This window comes from Larus michahellis, chromosome 5 (assembly GCF_964199755.1).
Source record: "Larus michahellis chromosome 5, bLarMic1.1, whole genome shotgun sequence".
Taxonomy (NCBI): Eukaryota; Metazoa; Chordata; class Aves; order Charadriiformes; family Laridae; genus Larus; species Larus michahellis.
In genome coordinates, this window is record NC_133900.1 from 80,971,876 (window position 1) to 80,992,341 (window position 20,466).

Consider the following 20,466-nt stretch of genomic DNA (forward strand, 5'->3'; position numbering starts at 1 on the left):
ACCCAGGTCCTGAGCAATGGCTAATGCCCAGGCACATTTTTGCCATCCCTTGCAGGAGCTCATTTTAGGGAGACGCCTTGGCTACTTGTTTGCCTCATCCACCATCTACCATTCGCAACCAACCTCATGACGCCGGAAAAGCTCGGCCCAGCTGCGTCTGAACAACAGTCCTGTAACATCATCCCAGTCAGCAATGCAAATGAGTTGGCCTAAGCCAAATGCAAATCACTTGCTTCTGCCTGAATGTGTTCTTAGATTGCTTAACTGGTACACTTTGCAAAGAGGAAGAGAGACTTTTTATCCAAACCCAGAGAACCAAAGTTTTGTACCCCTCAGAATTGTTAGCTTGATGAAAGCGTGCCCTGCAGATTTCTCCTAGCTCCTTCTAAAGGAAATCAGTCACTTTCATAGGTTTGGGGTTTCCCCCCGCCCTCTTTATTTGAGCAAGCCAGTCACAACCGTAATTATGAAATGTGCTGTGCTATTTCAAAGCCAGCAGAGGGGGCGGAAGTTAAACCAGCACATCCTGCGCTGCAGTGCTGCGGCAGGGACACCCACAAGCTGCCACAAAGGATTACACAGATGCAGGTGGGTAGAGACGTAAGGAAGAAATACGACTTGGCACCAACAAAGCAGCAAGACCACGGGGAGAAAGATCGTTATTCTATGAAAAACAAAGGAGTATAAATCATATTTGCCATTTTAGTTACAACAGCTTTAAAAAAAATGGAAAAAAATAAGCAATTAAAACTAAGCTCTGAGGTCACTTTCTATAACAGGCTGATTGAAATAGCAATCTGACCTGTCCGAAAAGAGCCTGAGACAACTGGATATTACACAAACACACACATCATATGTATTTTAGAAAGACCAAAGACACTAAAGCTACTGACCTTTTTGTCGGGTTTTGGTGAATTACATATGGAATTTAGAGCCTGTTTCTTGTACTCAAGTTTGTCATTTAGTTGGCGAAGTTTATTCACAGCGTAACTGGCCTGTTCGTTAATTCTTGCGCTGCATTCTTCAGTAGCTTCTTCACAACCTTGGCTCTAGGAATAGAGGACAGAAGTGACTGCATCGCTAATATGAAAAAGGAGACAGTTATTGTTTGCTCCATAACCATGTTCTGTATAAGAACACTTATTCTCGATACAGACCAAAATGAAGGTATAACAGATTCTAACAGATATTCCAACCACCAAATCCAACATGAAAAATAAGCCTGTTACGAACAAAAAGCAATGGACAAAGCCTCATTACCATTTATACTACAGCTCTTTGGCAGCTCTTGCCAACTGTGTAAAATGACCTTCAAGCTAAGGCTTTAGTGTAAACGAGAGGAAGAATCAAAAGTTTATTTTAAAAGCAGCAACAGCTTAATAGTCATCACCAATATTCAGAGCCAGATAGAAAAGCAAATACTTAGCTCAGAGCTGAAAGATAAGGGGGGAGCACACCAAAAAAACCCTTCAGTTCTAACAAACAGTCCTGCCTCCCACAAGCCTTCATGAAACAGATTTGTCAGCCCGCAGAACAATCTAAACCTAATCCTTTCTCTTCATAAACAGATTTTACTGCTGTTTTTAGAAGTGTTAATAAAAATGTGTTAAAAGCACATACGCATTACCCTAAACTCATAAATCATTTTCCTATACTCATTCAGACAAACCAATAGCTTTTTCCATCTTGTGTACTACAGGCACGCCAAAAAAAACCCAGAAGGCTTCGCACCTTTCCGTGACATTCTCTTTAACACCTTTTGGCGTTTGCCTCGGCCTCCCCCTTCTTACTGTACTTCCCCAAATAGGCATGAAGACCTTGAGATGCAGTAAACACAGCACCGTGATGTTACCGTTGCCATGTTCAAAGATCTTTAAGGTCTGCTTGTGACTGAATATATCTAAATGTATCTGTGGGAAGCTACGAATCTAGTCTCATGAAGCAGAGCTCTGTGTCATTTAACCATATTCCCACTGAGAAGGCTGTATCTTTATATAATTAGCAAAAAGCTAACAGAAATAAGTCTGTACTAAATTCTGTGAGTTTTAGAGGAGACAATCCTACTGGAAGTTCTGCAGTATTTTACCTCTTAGTAAAAAAGTCCGAAGAGATACAGTAGCAAAAATAATCAATCTCCTTCGTGTGATCCTCGTAAGGGAGGATACCGTAAGTCAGGAGTTCTAAGCAAAGAAATCCATGCCCTTTTCCAGCTCTGCATTTGCCTGCTATGTGGCTGAATAAATATCGTTATTTCTATGCTCTGTCCTTGCTTCTGTCTGTTCTGCAGCGACTGTAAACTCCTCAGCTCAGAGACTGCCTCCTGGCATGTGTACGGTGCTCAGCTCACCGAAGGTGGTGGTTGTCTCCTGGCACTACAATAATACTAATACTACTACTACTACTACTAAACAACGCTGGGTGTTATTCAAAACGCTATTGAACAGAACCACAAAATAAAAACCCTTATACTTGTTGGGAAGCACAGAGGTCTAAAAGAATCAAAAATGCTATTTAATTCTTCAGTGTTGAAAAAGACTTTTCATATGAAGTTTGGTTCTAGCAATCAAACGATTGCAATTAATTACAAATCAGTAAGGCTCTGCTCCCAGAGGTAGGCTACATGATTTCTGTCATTAACATTTCAGACACTTAGAGCAAAAACCACTGCTGAATCACTACGTTTATCACAAAAATGCTAGAATTATAAGATAAGAAGTTACCCACATTCAAATTATTGAACTTATGAAAGAAACAACCAACACACTCAAAGCTGAGATCATAAAGGATTGTGCTGTTTTCCCCTGACTGCTAAACTGATAACGACTTTCATTTCTGTGAGTGCTGCAGCAGAGACTTCGGGCTTATTTTAGTGATTTTAGCAGCACCGATGCAACCACCAGACCCTCTTTCCTCAAAGTGCTGAATGCAGGCACGTATTCTTATGTCTACTCATGACTTTTAAAGGAGCTTTGTCCAAGGGAGTGAAAAGTGATGACAGGTTGCAAGGAAGAAGAAAGAGCTTGTTCCACAAACAGCAAAACCAGCGGAGTCTGGCCTTGCCCTGATTCCTGTCTTCTGGTTTGATTCTCTCATGTTTAATCGTTACTTACCTTTTTGTCCTCCCCTCCCACGGAGGGGAGGATGGCTTTTTACCTATCCAGCTATAACCGTGAAAATTACAGAAAATTAACATAGGTAATCCCAGGAAGCGAGGGCACAGACCTCCAAAACCCATCTAAACAAAAACCAATTAGTATTTGCTAACAATACGCTTCCCCCCAGAAACATCAGACTTCTCAGCTGTGCTTTCCTATACATGGGGAGGAAAACAACCCAAACTTATTAGCCAGTACTGCATTTTCACCAAAATTTGAAAGCCCACTGGAAGATTCAGAAAAAAGAATTTCTTAGCATTTATTTTCACCTCAAAGACCCTGAAGCACGGGACATTATGATTTCTCTATCACATACTTTAACAGTATATGCAGCTTCACACTTAGTTTGATGTTAAAAATGCAAAAAAAAATTTAACCATATAAGCAAACTTGGGAATGTATTAGTCTAAGTTTTCACAGGGGAGACTGCCTTCAAATCTGGCACGTATATATCCAAGGACTCAGAGGAAGGACAGATGATGCTGATGTCAAAAATCTAATTTATAGTAAACGTTATCTGACAGAGGACAGATAGACCTAAAGTGTTGTGTTAGTTTTTCTTAGAGAAATGGTTATCTCTGTTAGACTCTGAATCAAGTATATAAAAGAGATTAAAAAGCACAACGTTTAATACGTAGAAAGTTCTGGACAAAACCAGTAACAGTCTTTTCTCCCAAGTCCCAGTGATCGCAAAACACAAGGACAGAAAGTCTTTGAAGTCCCTACCACCCTCAACACGTAGCTGAGTCAGCACTCAGAAAAGTAGAAACGCATCTTGAATCTTTTATCAAGGTATACAGGGAGAAACAAACAGTGAAAAATTCAGCAAGCTCTAAAAGTTCATATTGGAAGTTATTTACTTATAACAGCTCATCTCTGCAGATTTGATGATATGCCAACTATGGAGACTATAATAGCTCACCTACAGAAACAAAAGTCATATTTAAGCAGTAAATACAAGAACCTTAGGTTCTGGAAAAATTGTTTCTAAATGGCAGAATGTAGATCAGCACGTCTGGATTCTGCTTCTTACTTGTCCATTTAGATCCTGGTTTAGACAAACTATTACACTTCACTGTGTTCCGAGCGAGTTCACACATAAAATGAAGATACTCATGCAGATCTGAAGTGGCAGCCTGACTGAAAGATGCTCACTAGACTGAGAGATGCTCTTGTCAAAATGTTCTTAGGAAAGCGTAACACAAATTCCCCCCACATCACCCATTTAGAGAACCCCCTGAAAAAACCTGCCCAAGAGAGCTGCCTTTGGGTTATTGCTCATGACATTTTGAACGCTCTGTTCTAGTATTTCCAGCCCTAGTGCTATGTTAATCAGTTATCTTCCAACATATCCTATTAGTTTATTCAATAAGTTAATAAAAAAGCACTAAGATTATATTTTACATTACTTTTCTCCTCTCTTGCACAACTTAATACCTTTTCAGTACCTAGGAAATGCACAGGGGCAGGGACAGACAATGTCTAGACAGAAAGCTAGTGATGTTTCCGTGAGATTTCCCTCACTGAAAAGCAGAACGGTTGAGCTTGTGTGAGGTGTGTTTTGCATTCTCTGATACTAAGGAGCATAACAAAAGATATGGAATATAAAAGGCCTGGAAATCTGAAATATTTATTTTAATTAATTTAAACTTTAAGTAGTCAGTCATTTTGTACCATTTTGTTTTAAAGAGCTTGCAAACATACCAGGCTTACCTGATGAAACCGTAAGAGTGATGGTATTTATAAATATATCAGAAAAAAAAAAAGAAAAGTAGTCCAAAGCTCAGAGTCAGAAGCTGCTACTGCATGCTTTACTCATTGTCTTCAGATCACCTTAAATAACAGTGAAAGAAATCGTCCGTGTGACTCACCACTTCATCTTTGTCCTCAGGAGTCAGCTGCGCAGAACTTCTTTCTTCTTCCTTCTTGACTGATCTCTCATATAAATCACTGACAATGAACGAGGGGTAGTATCTGTCCTTTAGAGTTTCGTAAACATCTGCCTGAATTCTGTAGAATACTTCAATGCCTTTATTTCCAACAAGACTTTGCTGTATTTCTTTATAAAGGGATTTTTCCACAGGTATTTCTCTGCTTTCCACAAAAAAATTCTGATAAATTTCACTCACCAGTTGAGGTATTTCAGCCTAGGAAGCAAGGAGGCAGAGGGAGGGAGAAGAGAATAATGAGAAAATGTTAAAAATATCAGGATGAGTCAGGATCCAGGTGCATAATTTGAAGGATGATCAAGCTAATTTCATGCCCAGATGTATGAGAACACATCTGTGAATCTCGTACTGAGATCAAGCACTCTGCCTGGGCACCTATGCTAAGCAGTCAATTTCACAAGATAAATATCGATATTTGTTAAGTGAAGAAACAGCTGTACTCTAAAATTACTATAGCTTCCACACCCACTGCTTTTAAAAGTATGCTCCAAAAGCTTAAAAGTATTAAAAGGAAAAAGAAGTCCTAGAGCAACATTGTGGTCACTGTTTTAAGTTCAGATTGTAGAGTTCAGTTGTATCGGCTCTCCTGTCTTCTGCTGGACAGGATCAACTCACTTTATCCGTGTCCAAAATTAATTTTTGAGGGGGAAAAGAAGAAGAAAAAAGCACACGTGGACAGACATTTAGCCGTACATGAGGCCAAGTATTTCCGCTGAGCGCAGAACAGTGCACAGGACTGAACTTTGCAGTAATGAACAGGGAAGAGAGGAAGCAATGCAGCACAGCCCACGATCGTCTCTCTAAATTATCATGTCTCTAAACTGACACAGATTAAAAAAGTTTTATCCACTCCCCTGGTATGGCACAATGTGCTTGCCTGCTTCATGTGACAACATCACAGCCACATGGCTGCATGACACTACTTTTTTGTAATCAAAGCAGCCCCTATAGTGGCAGACAATCTTTACGTTCCGTGGAGCAACGGGAGCACAGTACGCTAGAACCTCTTTAAAAAAAACGGGAAGTCTTGAATTAAGGCACTATACGTACTGTTTTGGGAGCAAGGAGGGAAATCACAGCTGAAAGGTCATAAAATGATTTGCACCTTCTCCAATCACGAGCAGTTTGCAAATCAAAACTGATTTATACAACTCTCTTCACAGTGCCTTTTTATAAACACTGCCTGACTTGAGTTGGTTGTTAGCCATTTCTTCAGATTGTTCTAATGGCTCGCTACTCGCGCTCCACAATTTGCCACTTTGGTTACAGGTTGTTATTTGTGTTTTCCAGTTGACTAGAATCTTTTTCCGTAGGAGAGTAATTAAATTACAGTGAATAAAAATTTTAACTGATAGTTAATAATGAAATTCATGTTTCATGCTAGTGTGAATACTGGAGGTTTAAAGCAGTGTCCCCCCAAAATCCACTCCGCTGCTCACAAGCAGCAAATTTGTCTTCTACATTTTTGCTCTGCACCATTGCTCCCAGAAACTTCTTGGAACTTTAAGTGATATTTCCTATCCCTGCTTTAGGGTTCTCATTCCTACTTTATTTTCGCACAAATTACAATATAGCATTGTTTCTTCCCTCTAGCAGTAGTGCGGCATTCCTGGAGAAACTTAGCTGCTTATACAGCAACAGAACAGGGAGAAGGCGGCGTCTTTTAAAGCAAAATCTCTCTTTCAAAAGGATTTTAAAAACATATATACACAACTTTTCACGGTTTTGGATTGAATGGGCTACCTGTAATTGGCAAGATGAGAAGTTTATGTACAGACTACCACACAGTAAGGTACTTTAAGTTTCACGTCAGCGGATAAAACTAAAGCCAATATATTACTGCAAGTTTTTTCTCTAGTGGAGGGGGAAATAATTCTACTACTTTTGCATATCAAGTATCCTTTTTTACAGGTCCCGTTGCTACGTAAAACAACAGTTAACCATCATCACAACAGTCCACAATTTTTAATTGCCATATTATCCTCAAACATTGACACGAAGGAGTTAAAAACCCTAAATTGCTTAGCACCCGTCCTATGCTATTGCTATTTTAAAAACATAAAGACATTTCCTAACATCAACATCACAACAAGCAGAGATTCCCGTTACTGTAATTAAACAAGCCACGTGGACTTGCAATTTCTTCCACCTTGTTAGCATTCTTCAGATACTCCACAGACTCCCAAAAACCGATCAAAGCCATCTTGTCCATCCTTTCCATGTAGATTCGGAAGTGCTCTCGGTATGAAGGGTTGGCCAAAATTTCTTCAAACTGAAGAATCTAAAGAGAAGAAAACCAGGAGTAAAATCTGGGAAAGTGCCTAACTCTAGCTTCTCTCTATCCCTCATGGGGAAAATCTTTTCACTTGCTGTGCCCATCGAACGCCAGGCATCCCACAAACACGTGTGCTAGATTCAACTCCACAGACCTTCTACAGTAACAGTTTCACTTCATTTAAAAAAAAAAAAAAAAAAAATCAAAATTATGCGTTGCAAGTATTTAAAAGATAAATGCATCTATGCTCCTACCAGACAGAAAAATGTTTCCACATGTTTTCTGTCCAGGAGGTAAGGACATTTCAAAGGACTAGGATGGCATTTCAAGTCCATCATGAAATGCTAGTGCTAAAAATTTAACTTCCAACGTTCCTGCAAGGCAGAGGAGCCAAGCTGAAAGCTAACGGATTTATTCTTTGCTTGATTCAAACACAGAGTAACACCAGCAGTTTCCAAGCCACAGGCCACAGAGCTTTGAGATGTGTCTCAATTATTCCCAGGGACACAGAGAAAGATGGAGCGTAGTTCTTCACCCTGGCAGCTGGGGCATTTGGTGGCCAGTTCCCATTAACTGTTATTGAAAAGCATCTATCAGAAATGCAGGCAGGAAAGAGTAGGGGCAGTAATATAATGCTTGGGACCCTTCCTGAGATGAGAGAGGAGGACGTATGTCAAGCAGAAAAGGAAATGAAACACAGACTTCCCACACGCACGCAGATGCTGCGGCCATTAAGCTGTTGGATTAAAAAGCCATTATTGCTTCCTCCACCTCTTCTATCTTGTGAATCCAGACCTAACACCTAAAAACATGTTGCATGGTCTTCCCATGTTGGATGAATTGAACAACCTTGGCTTTCTTTGAAAAATAGGACCAATTTTAAAAACACTCTACCAAAACCAAACTCCCCCTTCCTCTCCAGCTCTCGCCTAGCAGCTGAACCAGTTTTCACGTAGTTCATTTAGTGCCATTGCTTGTGTCACCAGGAATCCAAGTACACCAGAGTGGTCTCGATCTCTTGCTTTGTACCTCACAGACACCAACCAACCCACACCCTTTTCTTTGTGTTAAAAAAAAAAGAAAAAAAAAAAAAGAAGAAATATATATATACACACACACACACCCCACCAGATCCTTAAGCACTGGGGCTGAAGAATCTTAGCTCCTTTGCATTTTATAGCAAAGATAATTTGGTACAGAGCAAGATGTGAATTCCAACTGAGATGGAGGCATTAATAATTTCATGTTAATGGGTTTTCCGATACCTAATCATGCAATTCAGATCGTGTATTGGCATCTCTCTCTGGGAAGGCTATTTATTTTCCTAAACCTAGTACCTGTGAGAATCTACCACCAAGCTACATTTTGGAAAAACAGTTCACCGGACTCAAACTGTATGGGAGGAAATCCCACACATGTGCATGTACACAATTACGAGCACAAGTCACTTCCTCAACTAACTGAGCTAAAGAAGGTTCTTTAAAAACTGTAGCCACCTATGTTTCCTCTGAAACAGCTCCCCCAAATTTTGGACAGCATTTAAGTAAACTGTGTTTGTCTCAGGCGAAATACTAATCTTCATCTTCAGAGTTCGTCAGTGACAGTCGTGTGCCATTCCTCTCTTCATCCTTTACCATACCAGTATCGGCTGGACATGGCTTGCTCTCAGCTTCAGAGCTATTCAGGAATACAAACATAAACTTCTGCCTTTCAGAGCTCACTCTATAATCCTCACTGAACAGCAGAGAGCCTTGCTGAAGCCAGGCTTATTACAGACACAGCCATCAGACTGCTGTCAAAGAGAAGAACCCAGAGATGACAATTCAAAGAGATGACAAATTCACAGAGTTGACAAACCACAAGTCTGTGGTTTAGCCTTATTGCTGCGCATCATCATACTTTCTATTCAATCACTTTATCAAGGACAATGATTTAAAATACAAGCAGAAGAGGGTCTTCCAGCCTCTTGAACAGAGATCTTCACCATCTCCGGGACTGTCAGCTCTGTAAATGACAGCAGAGGTAATAAATCACTCACAATGCAGAGCACGTGCCTTCACTTCTTGAGCAAGAGATCACCTTGGGTCTCTATGCCTCTATTGTCCAAGGTATCCCCACCCGGTCTGCCAGCAAGGGAGGTGATTAGCAAACATCCCCTCTCAAAAGTAGTTGTGGGTAGGGGCTGCTGCAGGGAGCAAGGCAAATCCAACCAGTCCTCTCACCTAATAAAGGGCCCGTTGCACAGGTACCCCATGGTAATTCAAGCGGCGGTGCCTAATAATGCTGTTACACAAACCTCCTACTAGTTACCTTACAAACAGAAGTACTTTAACAAAATTAATTAATTAATGGACAGAAAAGCTTATTTAAACTTCTCTTGCAGAAATGAGACCTCACAAACTTTTTTTCAAGTTTTTGTTTGTTTAAGGCTTGACTATCCTGGAATTATTAAATATGCTACAAACGGTACTATAAACATTATTAAGCCTTCAATGACAACAAAAGAAGTTTTTGTGTTTGAGGTGATAAGTTATCATAAAATGCATGCAATCCAGGAAGTATTCTGTGGACGATCCTTCCTTCTCCAATTTAAGGAACGAGACTTTGCAGTAATTCGTAATCCTCAGCAAAAGATCATTTTATGACTCAACATCACCACGGATTAGAGTACAAAGCTCTAAGCTATGTTGGTACAAACGTGTGCATTAGGGCATGTGTGCACCCTCAAATCTAATAAATCTAATAAATCTAATATCCAGTTAGCAGACATAATCTTAGACTTAGCAGCCTGAACAGCAACCCTTCGAGTCCTTTTAACTCGAGAGCAGCTTTGGGTTCAGAAAAACCAGTAGCTTTGCTGCTACATCAATTCCCTACTCCAACAGGAAAGTAACTTGTCTACCACAGCTGGTCACAGGCTCTGCCAACGACTAGGAAGGGGTTAGATTTATTTTTTTCCCCCTACAAGCAGGGTGCTTTAACCAGCATCCCTAGCATAGGCACACAGAATAGCCTTGCTCCTGGCCCTACAAAGCAGAGACCTGGCCTTGGCAAGTCCCTAAAGTCAGTCGCAACATCTCTCTGGAGTGGAATGTAAAATAACTACTGAATTTGGAAGGGCCCGCACAGGCACCAGACACAGCAGAGATGCACTGTACTGTATTTCTTTGCAACACACCAGTTTCCCATTTGCTACAACCACATTGGCCTATAAAGAATAACCACAGTTATCATACCAAGTGCTGGTCATGGCACTGCAGATCACAGATGGGGTGAACAGAATTTGGGTCAGTAGTGGAGATTTTCTCTGGGATGGCAGCATACAGTCAGACTGCAGGACTTCTGTTTTCATTTCTGTTTTGGTTTTTTTTGTCTTTTTTTGTAGAAGACGGGAATAAGAGGAACGTAAAAAATAATACTGGAAAAACGTGTCTCTTTCCAAGCTGCATTTTAAAAAACATTAACTAATGCTTTCTCTGTACAAAGACTAAAATTAAAGCATATATTCTTATTATTATTTTTTTAAAAGAGTCAAGTCATCAGAAGGCTATCTTTGTCATATACAGCAGTAGCTGAACCAAATGCAATGATTAGGTAGCTGTCACGAAGTATATACTGCATAAGGTACCTGGCTATTTTACTGCACATACGCTAATGGAAAAATCCCTGCCTTGAGACTCGCATGTTCATGAACACACTTCTGTCACAAGACACCTCACCTTCGGGCAACAGGAGAACAACTGAAGCTGGCTTTCCTTATATCCCCAAATTCTGTACCATGAGCTATCCTGACATGATGTGATCTCACAACCTGAAGCTCAGAAATCACAGTGGAAATCAGTCATCGGTTAAATTGACAGCTGTCCATGGATGTGGTGGAAGCAAGGTCTTCTGCAAGAGTTCCAACTTAGTCCTCATCAGTAGGACTATGAACACGGACTGCCTGCGCCTCAAAATACACTCGGGTGGTTTCCTTGCTATTTCACAGCTAGTCAAGGATCAGAGCTCCTCCTACCACCCGTGGTTCACAGAGCAGCCCCGCTATGGAGATGCTGTGACTCCACACATCCAGTCTCACAGATGTGGTGATGTGGCTGCTGTGCTGAACACAATGGATCAAACAAACAGTTTGCTGAATAAACACAGACAACGAGAACTCAATTATTTACTGCAGTACTGTGCAGGTACAGTTTCTAAGAAAAAGGACCAAAACCACACTGACCATAAGTAGATTAGAATAGATACTTTATATATTACACTAATTCAAACTGCATTTTCTCTGAAAGCAGATCTAACACCCAGGGCAGAGTATAAATCAGTGTCACAGCTAATGACAGAATTCCGATTCAGAGGGTAGCTGGGGTTTGTTTGTTTGTGTACAAACATTTGATTATAATTCACACATTCAGGATTTCCCTGGAGAACCCAGTTTCAGGGTAATGAGGTGAGTGAAACATGTGCAAACTCTATACAATTCCTTGACTTTTATGTATTTATCAAACAGAAAACTGACACTGTTTTATAATTAGCTTTTGCTATGAAAAGAAAAACAAAGTATTTCAAAGCACATAATTTTTCTTTCTTAAATCTGTAAGAGGAGAACACTGACAGCTCCACATCATCCATCTCCACATTTAAACCCATAATTAGAATATGCACTGGAAGACTTTTACCAGCAACTCCCCTACTAGTGCAGGAAAGAGAAAGCTTTCTGTAGGATGCAGAGGTGAAACCAAAACACAAGTTTAGGTCACTAGTCAATTTGTTCTTTGTTCAGCTAGTATCAAAAATTCCCCAAAGTCAGTAATGTATTCAAGTTTCTGCACTGCACTTGCATAAAACAGGAATTCAAAACACTATCAGGAAACGCCGATTTCTGACCTATTTCATGCAAGTTGAAGAACAGAAGGCAAGCTTCCAGTTTCTTCTACACAAGCTGGTTATTCTGCAGGTTAAGTGCCAGCTTAACAGAAGAGCTGGCACAGCCAGACTCCAAAGAGAAATTATGGCCCACCAGCAGCAACACACCAACATTAGCTTATCTACTAAATCCCAAACAACGCCCTTCCCTTTTGCTTAGAAAAAAGGCCTAATTGTTCAGTCAATACTGCCCACATAGGAGGGGCTGGTATCCAAAATATCACTGGCCGCCTTGAAATAGGAACGCGGACTGCAGCTACCACAGTGTGGGAAGAGGGAAGGGGAAGAAGGAACAGTGAAGAGAGTTGCCAAGCCCTGGGCATTTTTCTGGGCACAGAAGAGAACAGCGTGGCCTCCGGCTCATCCGGCTTCCCCTCAGCCTCTTTCCTGGCAACAGAGAGTTGGGGACAACAGAGGAGAGAAGCAGTTTTCCTATTTTCCACGCTGACATGGGTGTGGAGGGCTTCTTTGTAGAAACACATGAAAAGCTTAGAAGCAGAGCAGCCCCGGATCACATTGTTTCTGCCACTACAACAAACGCCTGTGCAAGGAGTCTTTACTCCTATTAATAGTACCGTTAACTCATATGGAGCTGCTTATGGGTATATTTGTAAGATATAACCCCGAGTCAGCAGCTCCCACCAAAAATCTATTGAGTCATAAAACGTGCAACATTAACAACAGGAATTCTTTTGATTTTAGTTACCATAATATTAAATTTCATTACATTTATGACAATCCCTGCCCCTATCCAGTCCAGCTTCACTACTTGACCCCGCCCCTGAACAATCTTGTGTACCATGTTATCTATCCTGCAAAGTCCATAACATCTCAGCAGGCACCAAAAGTGCCATCAGTGGCTCATGTGGTGCTGCCACATGCTTCCCTCTTTCCTGTTCTCCTTGGCACCTCTGACTACACCCAACTTCAGGAAACAGAGCAGGACTGCCTTGGCACAATCTATGACAAACCATCTGAAATCATGCTTAAGGATGAATCCGGGGTATGAAATTGCTCTCTTTCAGACCTTACTCAATAGTAAGAACTATTTCTCTGTCGTGCAACTTCTTCTTGCGTCCCAGTGAGTTACAATCATTATAAGGACGTAATAAAAATTAAAAATCACTGCACAAAGAGATAACTTCTCTTCTACCTACATGAAGAAGAGAAAATCTTTCTAATTTGAATACATCCTTTACTGTGCTTTGCCCAAAGGGGACAGAGTAGATTACACAAGGAAGTCACTAAACTTAAAGTTTAGCAAGGATAAGTAGCCATGATTTTATTTTTGTAGATGCTGCCTAATACAATGGTAGTTTTTTCAATTCCAGACTACAATGATGTTGAAAACCAGCATTCAGTCAACAGCTCTACCAGAGCTTTTCTGCAACAACTGCCCTTAATTTCGTCAATTGCCTTCCACAAGTGTTTGCTTTTGAATAACTCAGTATTTGCAAAACTCACAGGTATTTCCTACAGCAAATATAACAAGTGCCAAAGAAATATTGCATATATGTTGACAATCTTTTATTTGAAGGCAAGTTGCTATCTTCAGAAAAGCTGCCACCACGCCCATATTAACTGATTTATACCTTCTGACTCTGAGGGCCATCGCCTTCGTCAGAAATGCCATCTTCCTGCTGATCATAAGCAGGCCCTCCTAGGAGCCTTATTCTCTTCTCGCATTGCTTCTTTGCCACTGTCAGCTGATTAATATACCTCTTCACATTGCGAGCCCTCAGTAGGTCAGCTTTCATTGCTGCAGTTTCTTTTCCTTTTGAATCTAAGAATAAAGCAAAGCAGAGACAGTCTTTTACAACATGAAAGCATCATCGCGCCATTGCCTCTGTGACCTGCCCAATCAGAGCATTTGTCATTCAGGAATCGACTATGCACGTGAGCACAGATACTGAGAAGTCTGTATTTGAAACAGAACGATGATTTTGAAACATTCTCCAATGATACCTCCAGGGTTTATGTAAAACAGTTCAGGAAAAATCCTTATTCAGATGTCCATTGAAATCTGACCCCTCCAGCTCTCTTCCCATACCTTGCTGCAAGACACAGGCCTGAGACTTGTACTACGGGGTGTACGTTTATCAGATGGTGTTAGGAAGTTACCTACAGCTGTGGCACATGGTAACACCTGAAGCTGATGACTTATGTGCTTTACTGAACGTAACACTGACTGCCTAGAGTCACAAGGGACGTTCCCTCCAGCCCAGTATGACACGTTCCCACGCATCTCATTTGCAAATTCAAATTTCTTGAGACTGATGTGAACAGCACATCCCACAGTATCTCCTCCAGACAACAACATTGACCAAAGCTCACTCAAAATGGTCAGATGACTCAGAAAAACATCTTGTAATGCTACATCAAGACTGCACAGTACTGTTAAATAGCGAAGTAACATGAAGAGGACAGTCAGTTGATTAAGACTTCGTAATAAAAGGTGTAGTGTTTGCGTATTCTACATTCCAGCCTTTTCAGCTAATTACCGGGGCCTACAAAAAGAAACACCAGATAAAGCAGATTAAAAAACCCTCTTGCATTGAAGTAATTCCTGTTTTATATCTGCAGGATGCAACAGATTCACGCTGGTTTTATTGTCCTGTTGTTCAAGGATAATATTCCCGCTTTCGCAGGCTGCAACTAGAGCAAAGTACCTGGCTTGTACTTCACTCTGGATTAATTGATTGTTCAGGGATAAATAAGAGAGATCTATTCTACTACGTTTTCGAAATATCAAATGCTCATAAAATGAAGTAGATGAAAACAGCGTTCCACTTTCAAAACAGTAGCTGTAAAGAAACAGCTGGGCAGCTAGGTTTGTGAGTGCATACACAGGGCGATTTAAAACAGGGATTTTAAACACATTTCTAGTACATTAAGGTACCTTCTCCTTTTAGGACTGTTCTCATCCTTTTCTTTCCCCCTTAAAGCCACATGTAACTACTGCATATGTCGACAAGTTTTGTCACTGGTATACTGAAGGTCAACTCAAGGTACACGGAGCTCTGAATTTCTACACATAATGTGAGTACAGATACTCTCCCAGTATCTTTTCCCGCATTTTTAGCCTCACTTCATTTGCGGCATGTATTTATGTACATTGGTAGGGAACCTCCCTGATTCAAAGACTGTTAGTGTTTTAACAGATAAGTATCATTTGCATCTGAGATACCATATAATAGTGAACTACGGAGACGAGACTCGCTGAAGCAAAAGATAAAATGAGTTTACCATGGGGAAAAAAAAAAAAAAAAAGCCATCTGTTTTCCTGGCACGTTATCTCCACAGGGAAGTCAACAGAGCATTTAATTTAGTGTTTCAGTTCCCTGACCAGAGGTATACCAGTATTAATGAGAGAAAAAGAATGGAGAACAACAAAAGGCAGGAAGAGACCTTAGGGACAAAATAACTCTCCCCCTCAATTTAAAACATTTACAGCTAATACAAATACATGGATGGTAGTTTAAAGTGAAGATTAAACCCCACATTTCCCCTTCTGCACTTGACTAAGATGATTTCTAGAAGTTCTCAATTTCTCAATTGTTTAAATACTTTGGCCTCAAAATGCACAGCTGAAACCCCACACTTTGACGCCCCACAAACACTGCTATGTAATGATCACTCAGCCTTCTGAAAACCAAAGTACGCTTCTTAGTGAAAACAAGGCATTCTTGGAGGATTTTCAAAGAAACCATGTCTGATTTACCCGAAGTCTTATCATCCTGTGATCGCATCAGGCCTCCAGGAGAGACTAATGAGCCCTACACCCCACCTGCTTCCGGTGATTAATTAATTTACTAGCAAAGTTCCTTCAAAAACCATTTGCCTCACTCAGCTCTTCATATCCATAAGGAGCCACTCCATGTAAGAAACACTCGGGGCAGAACGATGAAGATCACGCTGCCAGCCTGTTCCTGCTCCACAGATAAACAGGACTAGTCACTGTGAAAGCCTGGCAGCGACGTCCCTTCACAAATAAACAAGGGGCTGATGAAGAGCAGCCCCGCACGGAGCTGCAGCGCAGCAGAGATGGCGTGGAAGCCTGGACAAACACTGGACATGACTTCCCTCTTCCAAAGCACGAGCAATAAGCTAGCAGAGGTCAGGAGGAGCATTTTCATGTCAACCGGGGAAGGTCAGAAGTATCACTGGTTTCCTCCTAGCCCTAACTTCTTTTTGAGATTTTTGAGAATTCTCCGATTTTTCAGATTTAAACTGCTGTGGGTTTTAAGTTGTGGTTTGGGGTTTTGGGGGTTTTTTTTTGGTTTTGTGTTTGGGTTGGTTTTTTTTATTAAGCCCTTTCAAAAAGGTGTTAAGCTATAAAGTCACCTTCTCTTTTTAATCTATTCTTGCCTGATCCCACCACTAGATTACTAAGGTATAAGAGCCTTTTTTGCCATTTCTGAATATCATAAAATGATAGATCAGTTAAGAGTTGGAAGGGACCTTAAAGATCATCTAGTTCCAATCCCCCTGCCTCGGCCAGCAGCAAAGATGACATTCAGTACATTCAGGTATCGCTGCATAAACTAAACAAAACCAGAAAGTTACAGAAGAAAAGGCTTGCCTTTACTCGCCCACCCTTCAGCAAGCTCCAATAAGAGGAAGAGGAACAGACATATGCTATTAAGCAAGACATTGTTTCATCACTACACAAGGACAGAAAATGCCTCCTTTGGATTTTTTTAATTTTTTTTACTAGTAACAACTCGACAGTTTGGAGATTATATTATTAAAAACAAACAAACAGAACCAACCCTCATCAACAGAACAAGAGAGATGCTTCTTTGGCACCTCCTCCCCAGGAGTTGTACACGCTTTTTCCAGCAACAGCTGCGCAAGGACTCCATCCCCAAAGGAGCCAAGGGGTCTTTTACCAACTTCCTCCAAAATAAGTCTCCTTATCAGGGTAAACTTTGACAAGACACAGACTGCCACGGAGGAACTTCAAAACCCCAGAGGGGTACTGTGCAACCCTCCCAAGGGCATCAAAATGCAATCAGTACCAAAAGCAGAATTTCAAAATTCTGCTTACCAATCCACAGCCGCGGGTAATTCAACTTGCACTGGACAATATTAAAACACAAATGGCCCAAATGATCTTAAACTTACCAAGCAATAAAAGCTAAGATATCTGTGCAGATCTTTTTTACTCCATCCACTTTTGCACATCTGGAGTGATTTCTGACAAAGCTTCCACACTTTCTTCTGCACCACTCATAACCACCTTGATCTGAACTAGGGCAGGAGCAGATCCTAGAACCCACCAAAGACATTTCTGAGAATGGATTCCTCTGACCTGATTTTCTTTCCTCTTCTTTTTTGACAGTTCTGCTACTTGGTCACTAAATACCTTGAACTGCAGTACACATACATAGTCACACCATTCCTTTTTCAGTCAGAATGCTGGGCCTGGCAAAAGATGGTCACGCCAACAAACACCACACAGACTTTATTACCACATACCACAGCAAATGATACAACAGAAAAGCAACATAAATGAAGACAGATACAATACATAGATAAAGATCGCTTAAAACACACACTAAACTGAATTGTACTTCATAAGCTGTCTCTTCTCTTGATAGAAGCAGCATAAAACAGATTTCTCATCTTAACTGCGAAGTTATATTGCAAAAACATGATTAAAACTGGAAGTACAAGTTCTTGTTCCTTTACAGCTTCAAGAACTACAGATACCTGACACCTGGCAGCAGGTAAGCAGCACTGACCCATCTGACTAGTCTCCAAAGGAGTTACACTCATGCACAACATCGTATCTGCTTCCGCAAGACTTTTTGCGAGAGTTAAAGACATGCCGTGCTGAAGCTCTTTGGTAGCAAACACCAATTTAACATTTTCATACAAACAGTAACTGCAATCTTCTATATATAATTTACCGATCATTACAGACCTTTTTGAACTCTCAGAAACTTTTAATTACACGTTTTCAAAGCCTGCGTAGGCCTGGAAAAGTATTTATTCAATTCTACAAGAAGAGGCTAGACTTTGAGAAGAACAGTACACACGGTTCTTCTACTGCCCATGGTAGAAGGAAAGGGAAAATCAGCTCTGTGGTCAGACAAGAGAATGAGTAAAAAAAGCGCTAAATCCCAAACACGTCAGGCAACGGATATGGGGGAAGGGACTTAAAAAAGAGATCATGGAGAATTGAGGCACTGATCATTAGCAATACATCGTGCAACACAGCCGCCCACCTCACTGCCACAGCTGAGCTAAACAAAAAGCAAAGTGGCAGTTAGGTAAATTTGAGCATGTACTATACAATAAAATAACACCCACCACATATAGCCTCTGTCTGTAGGTCCCTGAGTTCCCCCTTAGTCACTTCTGTCTGACCAGTCGGCCTTTTCCCTTCCTCTCTCCCTGATGGGCATCTCACCAAACCAACCATGGACAAGATGCATTACCATCGCTAGCACACAAAGGATCTCAGGAGGAGAAAGGCAACCCTCCCCTACAGAGCTGATTTGGAGAAAAAAAAAAAAAAAAAAAAAAATCACAAATCATAACAAATGAGCCTACCACGATCAGAGTCATGGTAACCTTCACCTTCATCCACAAGGCTTCCCTCCACACATACTGCTTGAACGCAGCATGCAAGCGCAACAGTAGCTTTTTAAGTCTTGCCAAAAAGCTATGCAAAAGTAATTGTGTATGCGTGTTTATCCCTCTGTGGAGGATGGAGAGGGAGGAATCATAATATAGTTTTGTCATAATTAAATTATATGGCATCTGTAATGCACTAGAATGCAGAAGTATCCATTTTACTTCGCTCTAAATGATCATCTTGACAAAACCCACACATCGCAACCCACGCGCCCAAGTTATCTTGGAGCTCCAGTTTCTAAAAGAAAAGTCCCTTTTTACAGGCAAACATTCAAGCCTCTTTCAGAACCATAGTACCTAAAAAAGCCTGCCCACAGACAGTTCCGTTTCTGTACCAGTCGTCAGCTCCACTTATGAAAGCAAATATCTAGATGCACAGTGGGAATGCTCAGCAGGAGAAATCTACTGCAACACAGCAGATCTCTTCATACAGAAATGGATGCTTATTCGACCTGTCTCACAATCCCTGCTTGAAAAGGAGCAGTTTTCTCAACAGGGATGCCCTGGGGTTGATTACAACGTAGTGTCTGGCAAACAGCCCCAACCCGTCACTCGAGGGTGGTTTATGGTCATGCTGCAAAGTCACATGTAAGGTAGAAGGCACAGAAAAATCAAACAAATCCCTTTAGAGTGTTAGGAGGGGGAGAATCTGTTGAGATATTCTCTCTGTTGTACCCTAAGACAAGGTACATGGGGTTTTGTGTTAAACAACAGCTAGTAAAAAGGGATCCTTGCTAAAATTCTTTTAAGATCCTGTAATAGAATATCAGTTAGAGAAGAAACAAAAATAGGTCTGTGAAAATTAGAATTAGTGTATTTAAACAGTTTATTATTCACATTACAGCAAGTATCAAATTATTATAGCAACTTACTTTTGTTGCTGTATCATTTAAAAGGCTTTTTTGAAGCCTTTTCTTCAGAAAATAGGATCTACTCTTGCTTTTAGAAACTCAGTCCTCTCTCATTCATGCCACAATGCATGATCTGCATATTTGTCCTCTTACAAACTGCTTTACTAGATCAGAATGCAGTAAACATTTTCAGATAAGCAAGTCTAGTCCTTCAAAATCTTTATCACATAGATTTTATTAAAACAATAAAAAAAATTTAAAATACCTAAAATTTAGCTCAAATTTGGTTCAGTACTTCCAAGGTAAGATGAGGAGAGAGTTTTACAGGCAAAGATGTGATTCTTCTAACCACAGCACACGTGACTGTAGAGAAGAGCACAGCCCAAAAATATCAACAGGATGAAAAAAACCAAAGATGAGTTTAAAAAAAAAAAAAAAAAAAAAAAAAAGTAAAACCAAACCGAAGCCTCCTCCCCCAGTCACTGCTGGAGTGACCCTGACTATTTTGGAAGAGGATATACAGAAGGACACAGTTTGGAGAAGTAATGGAGATAACATGTACACATCAGATTCAGCAGTTTTGTGCAAGTGTAAATGAGGGAAGTAGTGTAGTGTTCCCATACAAGATAACAGCCTCCATTTACAGTGCCCTGCACCACTCCAAAAATAAG

General features: G+C 40.7%; 1 protein-coding gene across 1 annotated transcript in view; it reads right to left on the reverse strand.

Moving 5' to 3' along the window:
* The window catches only part of SNX25 (sorting nexin 25), a 90,895-nt gene that overhangs the window by 23,089 nt on the left and 47,340 nt on the right, over positions 1-20,466 (reverse strand). The window contains exons 7-10 of the mRNA XM_074588303.1: positions 13,892-14,082; positions 7,254-7,385; positions 5,027-5,302; positions 894-1,049 (exon numbers count right to left, since the gene is read on the reverse strand). Of these exons, the coding sequence (XP_074444404.1) occupies positions 894-1,049; positions 5,027-5,302; positions 7,254-7,385; positions 13,892-14,082 (755 nt within the window). The remainder of the gene's footprint in view (positions 1-893; positions 1,050-5,026; positions 5,303-7,253; positions 7,386-13,891; positions 14,083-20,466) is intronic.